The 11,119-nt window shown below is 34.8% G+C and overlaps 1 protein-coding gene across 1 annotated transcript in view; it reads left to right on the plus strand.

Moving 5' to 3' along the window:
• LOC113494679 (large neutral amino acids transporter small subunit 1) overlaps positions 1 to 9,727 on the plus strand; it is a 35,672-nt gene extending 25,945 nt beyond the window's left edge. Inside the window, exons 6-13 of the mRNA XM_026873086.1 lie at positions 2,488 to 2,581; positions 3,155 to 3,296; positions 3,509 to 3,639; positions 4,310 to 4,478; positions 5,325 to 5,418; positions 6,032 to 6,190; positions 6,648 to 6,703; positions 6,831 to 9,727. Of these exons, the coding sequence (XP_026728887.1) occupies positions 2,488 to 2,581; positions 3,155 to 3,296; positions 3,509 to 3,639; positions 4,310 to 4,478; positions 5,325 to 5,418; positions 6,032 to 6,190; positions 6,648 to 6,703; positions 6,831 to 6,833 (848 nt within the window). The 3' untranslated portion in view covers positions 6,834 to 9,727. The remainder of the gene's footprint in view (positions 1 to 2,487; positions 2,582 to 3,154; positions 3,297 to 3,508; positions 3,640 to 4,309; positions 4,479 to 5,324; positions 5,419 to 6,031; positions 6,191 to 6,647; positions 6,704 to 6,830) is intronic.
• Positions 9,728 to 11,119: the final 1,392 nt, after the last annotated feature.

Here is an 11,119-nt window from a genome sequence, read left to right on the forward strand (position 1 = left end):
TTTAGGAATAATTCAACGAAGCAGGCACAAATCGATTCAGAATATCACAATCCATAAAGAATATTGAAAGTCGACCATAAAGTCATCAAGGCCAAGTTAACAATTAAATCTCAAATTACTTATATTTTATAAGAAATGATCGTGATAATGAGTCTTGAGGAAAACTCCGCTTAAAGTTTTTTCTGCCATATTGTACGGAGTATTCGATAGCACGGATTGTTTCGTCGTGACAATTCTATTGTTTGTCTGAGAAGGCGTTTTTATGTATTTAATAGTCTTACATAATAAATTATCTAAACTAGAGCGATTCTTTTCGCAAGAAGTAATTATAAAATACTCCTCAAAATTACACCGTTTTATTTGAATTCAGGAAAATATAAAGCTGGAAAGTTGCGTCCCATTTGAAATGTTTTTCAGTTTAGATATCCCACTACTAAATATGTTCCAAGTAGACCATGTTCAATACAAAAATTATGCTTGGCAGAAAAATAATGGGATCTATTAAAAGAGTTCTCTGCACAATCGAAATATGTATTTATAGAAACCGAATAACGTTATGAACTAGTATTTAACTCTATAGATAATGTCTTTACTTTTGATTGGCGCCGATAACAATTGCTCCTATCTAAAAATATAAGATGTGAAGGAGGATAGATTTGACTAGGCAAGTTTTATCAGAATTAAATTGATGAATCTATATCTATACTAATATATAAAGCTGAAGAGTTTGTTTGTTTGTTTGAACGCGCTAATCTCAGAAACTACTGGTCCAAATTGAAAAATTCTTTTTCTGTTGAATAAACCATTCATCGAGGAAGGCTTTAGGCTATAAACCATCACGCTGCGACTTTTAGGAGCGAAGATACAATGGAAAATGTGAAAAAAAACAGGGCAGGTATAAAGCATAACTTATATCTTCTACCCACGGGGACGAAGTCGCGGGCAACAGCTAGTAACTTTATAAAATGACTTATTTATTAAAAACTAGATGTTGGAGGATATAGGATAGGTATATACTATTACTATTACGCTATATGCAGCAGAGCAATAATAAAATAATTGATCAATATCACTATTCATACAATTCAAAAATATCTTCATCAAAACGCGGAAAAAGTTACCCGTAACAGCTAGTCAGAAATAAATACTGTGGTACACCTTGAGCCGCCCTAGGTTTTATATTCATAAAGCAGATAATGTGCCGTCAATCAAATTAAAATTCATTATTCTGTGACAATCCGATCCGATATCTGTGGGAAATGTTGTTTTTACGAGATTCTAGTAATCTCTTGATAAACCAATTAGTGTTTGAACAATAAGGAGGGTGAGACAAACTTAATAAGTTCGTGTTTTATGGATTAGATTAGTCATAAGATTGAAATGAGTCATTTCGTGGCTTGAATCCAAAAGATCTTAGAGATATGTATAAACTAATTTAAAAGAGTACACACAAAAAATATAAACGATTCAGCTCATGATTAAAGACTGCGGTTGGGTTCGAAACTAGTCGGACTATCCCGATAAATACGCGTGAATAATCCATTATTTAATAAATCATTGTAAATCTGCCTTTTGAAAGTTATTTTAATAAAAATAAAAGGACGTAATAAAATTAAAAGTAAGTAATTGCTATGAGTATCAGTTATGTAGGAGTACACTTATTGCAGTTCACAGTCAATGTTGCTATAATATAAAACTCTTCAGACTATAACAAATCTGTAAAATTCTTATTTAACTCCTCCCTTATTTTGCACCCTCACAAACATTTGTAAGATCAGAATCATCAGAGAAATGAAAATTGAAAAAATCTTCCAGATTCCTTTAATAAACATCGATTACCATATGAATCATAGGAGTAGGACTCAGTAAATGCATGAATAAGGTACAATATTTACAAACCTATGCAAGCTAAAGAAATTTTTGGATAAACTCTCCTAGTTACACCGTTGTGATTGAAGAATAGTTCTACTCCACTAGGCTCCAGACATGCACAATGCACAAATAAAACCAATTCACACATCCTTTCCATCGTAGGCGTCGCCACAATGAGGGCATTATTAAATGATTGCTGCGCTACGGATGTCCAGTCAGAACTCGTGTGAAAGGACCAAAGAATAGACTATTTGCTGAGATGTCATCGGATTGGAGATTTGCTATGATGTATATTTAGTATGAAACAATTAGTCCTGTGCCCCAATTCCGCTATTTAAAATTGCCGATGTATGAAATTGGATTCTAAATTTTACCAGCAATAATAATTAGAAATTAAGGGCATTAATATTTGCTTAACATTGGTGTCAGTTTTAAAGGCGACCTAAGGCATAATTACTTAGGTTTTTAACTCCCGGTGCAACAAGAGCTGTTCTTAGCGAATTATAGCTTTTCTGATAAAAATCGAAAGTGAAAATTTTTGTTTTATATAATTTTATATTATAGACTATGATTGACAAAATAAACCTATACTTTACGTATGTATTTGTATTTCAGGTGAGGTACAGCACTTTACGTTTGAGGGCACCACTAGCGACGTCACATCCATCGCTCTGTCCTTCTACTCCGGACTGTTCGCGTACAACGGATGGTAAATTATTTTACTCACTTCATTACTTATTAGTACTTTACTTCCATCCCTTGGCATTCGTATTGCGGAGCCACGGTAGCCCTTTTAGATAATTTTAAGCAGCTGTCCCTATAAGCAGCTTTTTAAAGTATCTTGACACGTAACTTATGGCCACTATGCACAATACGCCGCGGATTCGACCAACGACCACAATTCGCCAATTACACTTTAACGCAAATGTTTGCTAAAAGCTGCTAAATATGTATGTGTGACTATAAGGCCTGATTCGCACGGGAGCTTTTTTAACGCGCGTTAAAAAAGCTCCCGTGCGAATCAGGCCTAAATACTTGTTCTAAATCTGGGCGTTAGATTTGAGTTCTTGTGATTGATAGAGTAAATATTTGTAACATCCCTCACGAAAAAGGGTTAAATCCAAAATTAATAAGATTGGTTTCAGTTCCAAGCCAGATCAATTATAATACTTACGAAAAATAATAATGTGATAGGTAATAGTCAGCAATCCCCAAGACCCGAAAAGATTTCTTTGAAAAAAAATCACTGGTATAAAGCTTAATCTTACCTCCAACCCACCAGGAACTACCTGAACTTCATCATCGAGGAGTTGAAGGACCCCGTGAGGAACCTGCCGCGCGCCATCGCCATCTCCTGTACCCTGGTCACCGTGGTGTACACCTTCACTAATGTCGCGTTTTACACCACGTTGTCTCCCACCGAGGTAAGCTGGTAGACAATCTAGGTAGGCTGTAGAGTAATAGGAAGTCAAAGAAAATAGTAAATCGAAATAAAATTATAAATAAGTTTTATTTCAATAGATAAAACTCAGGTAAATCTGAAAAAATAAGGGAGCACGGTAGTGTCGCACCGCCAAGTCTAGCAATAAAACGTATTTTTTTGCTTCTTTTTTAATAGTGGTAATTATTTTCATAGGTGCTAGGATCCGCGGCTGTAGCTGTGACATTTGCTGAGCGTCTGTTCGGCTGGTTCGCGCTCTCCATCCCGCTGTTCGTGGCGGCTTCAACCTTCGGAGCCGTCAACGGAGTGCTGCTCACTTCTTCAAGGTTTGTGAGATTTTGTTAATAAAAGTACATTTTTGAATGAGTTTAAAGAAGGATAGATGAAGTGTTGTTAGCCTCGGATATTTCAGCAATCTGTAATCTTCCGTATTTTTTTTAATAGAAACAATTACTTAACATTTTAAAATGTTAAGTAATGCCATGCCAATGCCGAATTCAATTGCAAAAAATAACCATACGCTGAGCTCACAGATTGGATACATATCGGATTTTCGCCAAATAAAACTACACCAGCCCTCTTCAAATGCATGAGACAGAGCCTAGCACTAGTGCATACCACAACTCTAGGCACTCGCCACTAACACCTACAATGAATCCTAGTTTAATTCTCTTGCACCTTTTTTTTTTGTTCGAGTTAAAACTCTTATGACTTTAACACACGCCGATGGCACGGCGAGGGTATATGTCGGACACCCACCGACTAAAAACACCCCGGGCCCCTTCTACTGCCTGAACCAGAACCACGGGGTCAGTCGCGCATGCTCAGCGCGACTCTGGCCTATGTCCTGTTGGACTTCTTCTCGAAAAAAAGGCAACCCCTCATTCCTCGTAAGAACAAATTCTCTTGTTCCTGCCTTACCCCTGTACGATTAGCTCCCTCATACACCTAGGATCAATCCTTGTCCCTGTGTAACCGGTCGGTCCCCTCGTGCAGACTGTTCTACGCGGGCGCGGCGCAGGGCCAGATGCCGGAGATGCTGACGATGGTGAGCGCGCGCGCGACGCCGGCCGCCGCCGTGCTGGCCGTGGCGCTGCTCTCGCTCGTCTACCTCACCGTCTCCGACATCTACGCGCTCATCAACTACGTCGGCTTCGCTACCTGGGTGAGTGCAAGTAGCTGTACAAAGTAGACTATAGTCTGTATTAAAAAAATCTAAATAGCCACGTTTTTAAATGTCAGATTTTATCAAATTTTGGCAGTTTTTTATAAGTAGTTGTAAATTGCATTGTCATCGGGTTTGAAGCTACCCTGAAAATTTCAGCCTGTTAGCTTATCGGGAAGTGCCTCAAAATTGAGTTGCAAAAATCCAACCTGAACGACAAACAAACAAACATAACGTAAGAAATTAATTACACATTTTACTGTAGTACACTTAAAGGTTTTGTAAATTGCCGTTTGAAAGTTTTCAGATCCATTTTTGTTCCTAGAATGGTGTTTAGGCTTACTGGAAGGTTTTAGGATACGAAATACTAAACAGTCTAACAGTTTTAGAATTGATCAAGCAAGGTATACATAGAGAAAGCTTAGGATCAAAAGTCCTGCGTCGTGTTTTACAGTTATTATAAACTATGGGACGAAAGTTAACACGGAAGCGTTACAGCCAAGGTCAGCCAAAAATAATAATGAAACCTTTCATTTTAACTGATATTTTTACACGCAAGAATGTGGCTTTTATTACAGCTATATTATTTTATGATTACTATAATTATTTAATTTTAGTTTGGTACTTATATTGCACTATCTTACTCGAAGCCTAAATATTGCATTCTATATTATGTGTAGTTTCTTTAAAATGTTAATCAAGATATTATCATTTATAGCACACTTCTCTTACGTAATATGGCACGAAGTGTTCAAATAGACTTATATCTATTAACATTCATATCTTTTAAACAATAAGGTAACATATAAATGAGTTGTATTTAAAAACACACACATTTGTTAACAGTTAAGTATCGGAGCGGCAGTACTCTGCTTGCCGGTGCTGAGGTACACACAACCCAACCTCGAGAGGCCCATCAAAGTCAACCTGTTCTTCCCTGGTAAGTCAATTACACTATGAAACCGGTTTCTTTGGATAATTTGCTGAAGATTTATGTCCTACGATAGCCTGATGTCGCCAGTGATCACAAAAGAGAAGTAGTCCCGGACGGCGCGCCTGCCTGTGTATTTCACGCGCGTCTAAAAGAGAAGTTAGCAAGCTCTGTGAAGCCCATTAGAATTTATGCCTGTCAGGCCAAAGGGATTATGTGAAAAGGTTAGGTACTGCGTAAAAAGACGTGGAGAATTGCTGGTAAAGTAACCAAATATCGCTGAAATCTTTATTTAGCATAGCTGTGAAAAAAAGTCGCTGCTCGACGCCGAGTAGAGCATCACGTTGATTTCAAAACTCGTGTATTACCTACTGAACCGTATATACAGAATTACTATGTTTTGTACTGGAATGGTATACCGGATTTCGTGGTTTCGATTCCTACCCAGGACAAATGTTTGTGTGATGAGCACGATCATTTGTTCTGTGGCTGTGTGTGAAATATATATGTATGTTTATCAGTTGTCTAGTACTCATAATACAAGCTTTGCTTAGTTTGAGACTAGATGGCGTTGTGTGAACGTTGTGAAATATAAAAAAAATGTAACATTTCGTTACTCCAGTGATCTACATAATCTGCACGATCCTGGTGGTGGCGTTCCCGGCGGTGGCGTCCCCCGCGGAGACGGGCGTGGGCTGCCTCATGATCCTCACGGCGGTGCCCGTCTACCTGCTGCTGCTGCACCCGCGCACCCGCCTCGGCTGTCTCAGCTCGCTCACCAGTCAGTACACTACACTCTATACTGTAGCCTGTCTAGCCAAGTCACGTTGTTACAATCGTTAGCGTTGGTGAAAACTCTAGAATGTGTGAAGATGATAGTTCCAAGTTAAGCTTATAGAAATGTCGTTTTAATACGTTTAAGCGTTTTCTATTGTCGCAAACGACTTTAGAAATGGTTATTGGATAGAAGTGCCGGATTAAGCTTTTTAGAAGGAATTAGTCATGTTTTAAATGTTGCTTTGTGCATGGACATACACAACTACTTAACAAAAAAAGCATATTAATTTTGTTTTTATTACTAAACTTCACTTTATTGAAATTGTGAACCTAATGGAAAACGCAAAACCAGATCTTTCAGAATCGAAGCTTTTTAAATTAAAATCCCACGTATTTAATTTGAAACCGTAGCTCTAAAACTTAACGTTCTGCCACTTACTAATAATAATTGAAATTTACAGATGGCGCCACTCTTCTTGTACAGAAGATGACGTTATCAGTGAGACCCAAAACGAAGGTAAGACATGTTTCAGAATCTACTTTACACGATAGTGTTTTGTGCTTTTTCAAGTAATTTTTTGAACTAAACCTTTTTCCTTATATATTGTTTTTAAGCTATAATTAATATGAACTCTTTTTTCCAGTGAGTACTACCTAAGGAGCTAACTCTCGACAACATATCCGACCTCATCGGTACGCCATGTTTACACTCGCCTGATTGACTGAAGAGCCATCATTACAACAATTACAATACATTAATACAGCTGACTTAGATATTATTACATTAACAGTAAGTCACTAGAAGAAAACCACTACATACGTCTTTAAAATCTTTGAAAACAGTGATAAGTGGGTTATGAAAAACTTGGCTATTAACACTGCCGTGCCAACAGGTGACCTGAAAAAAAAATTGTTCTCAGCAGTAAATCAAGCAAATGTAAGGGATTTTATATGAAAACTGTTGTAAGTGACTTTCACTATAGATATAGACATGCGACTAATCGTTAGAGAGCAATGCGTTTTGTCGCACTGTCGCAGTCTATTTGTTGCTGTATCATACAATGAAATGTACTCAATTAACAAGTATATATGAATGTGTATATGTAAGTAGATAATAGTGATTGTTGAACATGTAACAAGTATACAAAATGAAGTGTTACAGCTTTATTTGCTATAAAAATGGTAAAAAGTATCGATATGACAGCGCCTGTCAGATTCATTTGTAAGAGTTCTGTCGAGGTCAACGTCTTATCGAAGAAAATTTATAGATATAAAAGTTTCTTGGGCAAAACTAAAACACTACAGATGTGTGTAAAACTGTACTAGAATCGTTGCTAGAAATACAATCATTCAATCAAAACATCTTAGTTAAATAATAGGTTCGTTGAGGTGTTTTTGACTTCTTCAATTTGGTAACTGATACCTATCATACATTCCATTTAAGTACAATTATTATAATTTCGATGATTTAAGTAAATAAATAATTAAATAAAAAGAGAATTGAAGTTAGCAAGTCTGAAATTACAAAAGACTCTTTTCTAAGATCAAATAGTAAATTTTAACTAAAGTACGTAACAATACAAAGCTTTTGTTATATTAATTGCTTATTATAATAATTTCGTGTAAAAAATTGTAGGTATATCAATTTAAAATTAAGTTTTCATATTGGACTTGGCTATGTACACTGCCGTGCATCTTCGACATGGCTTGCTACTTGCCTAATTGAATTAAATTATTATAGCTTAATAAATCTGACACATGAAATAATATTTTGCGATCAAAATGCGAAACTTTTAATAGGTTTACTCGTAAAATAAAATTAATAAATAATGAACAATTACTGTTAAAATACATTTTGAGTAAACCAATCAAAGGACAATATTCTAGATTTCTATATTTATAAATGTTAGTGGTAGCTTTTGTATGCATATTACTCAACATATATTAAAATGTATAAAAAAAGCTATTAGAATTGGCGCTTAGTTCTATGTTATTTTTCTTAGTTATTTTAATCATAAATCCTATGAGATATGTACCATACCAGAGTTTAACAAAATATTGAATCTGCAAATAATATTTTAAATCGTGGTCTTTTCATTTATCTTTAGAAAAAAAAATAAAAAAATGTATTTAAATTCTATTTAAATTGAAAATCGAAATAATATTGATTTTTTAGCGATTATTTTTTCTTCTTTCGTGACGTTAAAATTAAAGTCGGTTTATTAAATAAGGTATATTTTACTTTAATTTAATTAATTTTAAATAATCGAATAAATTTGTCAGTCTGGCTGTGCTAAAATAAAACCTAAGTGTTGCCATTCCCAAAGAGACAATTTATGATTAATTAGGGTAATTTTTTGGAGATTTTTTTGAGTGTGTGTGAATCTCATAAGTTTCTTTACCTTTCTAACATAAACCTTAAAATAGACAGCTTAATAAAAAACCGAATAAACTATTAAAACAATCTGTGGCTATCATTCGAGTGTCTACAAAATTATAGATTTTTAACTGTTTCTGTACCTACGATGGTAAAATGAAATAAATGGTAAATTGACTTGGCCAAGTTTTTGTGTGTTATAGACTAATTAAAATAATTGTGTTATTTTATGTGTCATTAAATTGCTTTCCTTATTTGAGTGAATGACGTAATGAATAATTACGTATATTATGATAGAATTTTAAGTAATATGTTTTCTGTAAAATCTTGCAGATTATTTTTACGAATCTCATAGTTAATCCAAAATATTGATGTTGTATTCCCCAAGTCAACTTTATATCCATTCATGCATTAAAATCGTGTATAATAATTATATTTAAGCGTGTAGTCGGTCTTTTATTATTATTTGTTTGTAAATATAAAGAAAATGGGACATACTCAGACATTCCATCGAATCTACCAGTTTTTTGCTTGGTAGCTGTGTTAGTTCGTAATTATTGCGTTAAAAAGCTGTTTGTTTTATTTTATAATATTTTGATAACTTTAGTTTTGTTTTATATTCCATTTATTACTTATATTCCATACGTTCTCAATGAATGTGTAAAAATGCACAAACAAACTTGACCGCGATGACCTATTAACTAAAAATATTTTCGTGGTTTATTTGGGCTGTATGTGAACGCTAGAATCCATTGTCTGCGGTAAATTAAGAAATCAATCCGTCATTTACCTCATCACGGAATTGCTAGAGACTTTCGACAAATAGAAATAAAGAGCTAATTATAACCGTTTCTTTTATTGCTAGGATAATGTCTTGACCAAAATATATAAAACGTAAATGTACAAGTTTCATAATAACAATGACATAATTATAGACTTTTATCTAAGTTACGAATATAACGTATAAAATATCGCAATGTTCAATGCATTTATTTTGCTCATTTTTGTCCTTGTTTTTTATTTATGGTTAGGCGTAAATATTTTTGTTGTTTGTAAGTCGTAGGGTAATCATGTATTTGTATATCAACGTTACCTGTGTCGATGTTTCTGTTAAGCGCCATGTCTTATGGAGACGATATGACAATAATAAATTATTGAAGAAAATCATGTCATTTTATTTATACTTTTAAATCGTTGAAGTTACGAATCTATAGATTTTTTTTTGTGAAAGCTATCCCAAGTATAGATTGTAGTACTTCTCATGTAGTTAGTGTGAGCACACCTCAATTGTATAACCATTCCCTTAATATCTTTTTTGTTTAAAATCTTACTCCGCTGGCTGACAAATCCAAAATGTGCCTTCCATACGAGAGAGTGTCACCTTACCATATCGTTGGCAACAAACCGCCAGTGATAAAAAAAAAGTCCACTTGACAGTAACTAATTACTTGTAGCTTTTTTATTTTCTTAAGAAGTATAAACGAAGCAGGGTTAAGTTTAAGAAAACCAATGTTTTTTTTTGCTAGTTTAGTCTGAGTAACTACTGCTGCGTAAACCCAAATGTTGGTTTTGACGGATCCTTTAAATGACAGTGACAGTTTCTGTCACTGTGTTGTTTACTGTTGCACTGTGCGTCTGCCTCATGTTATTTGGTAGTTTATAGGCTTGCATAATATTGTTATAAAGTCGCCAAAATGGTGAAGTTTGGTAAAAACAAGTTCAAAGCATTAAACAAAATCGCAAAAAATCAAAAAGTCGCAGCTAGTCCGGGCGTTTCGAACAAGATATTGAAAAAGAAGATCAATGCTGAGAAAAAGGTCACTTTCCAAAAAGAGGTTTTAAAAGAGGCTGTAGCTAGCAACAGTCCACTTGTAAAGAATGTAACTTCGAGTAAAATTCTAGCGAAAAAATCAAAGAAGGTGAAAAATGAAATTACGGCGGAAGTTCAAAGCAAGAAACCTCCAAAACCTGTGGAAAAACGGAAGAAACGCCAAAAAACGCAGATCGATGACACCAAGCTTATGTTAAGGTTAATGAATCATAGAAAATAAATGATGTAGGATAATAAATAAGTTAAGCCCAACTTGTGTTTTTCTTTAATAGGATGGCTTTAGTAGCTCAGTATTTTGGATAACGAGAAATTCTTGCGAAGATCTTGAATCAATAGCACCCTGTTGCGCAGAAAAGATCCAGCCAGTTAAGCAGATAAAAAAAAATTGATACAGGCTTGTATGGCCTATTGCACTACATAATTTCAAATAGGTACTGTATCATATGATTTTAATGTAAACTAGAGTGCCTATTACCAAATGCTGTATCTAATGAGTATTAAAAATGTTATAGTTTCTTTTCTTTCAAGTGAAGCTAACATCATTACCTTCCGTCTGTACTGATTTTGGACAAGGTTAGAGTAATGATGTTCAGCACAGCTAGGGGCGGAGATATTTTTTCTAAAAAAGGTGGTTCTTTTCACTGTTTCTTGTTCCCATCAAAAGGAGCATTTTCTTCACAATGTTTTTTGTATGAGTAGCCCAAAATATACAGTATACACATAGC

This window comes from Trichoplusia ni, chromosome 6 (genome assembly GCF_003590095.1).
Source record: "Trichoplusia ni isolate ovarian cell line Hi5 chromosome 6, tn1, whole genome shotgun sequence".
Taxonomy (NCBI): domain Eukaryota; kingdom Metazoa; phylum Arthropoda; class Insecta; order Lepidoptera; family Noctuidae; genus Trichoplusia; species Trichoplusia ni.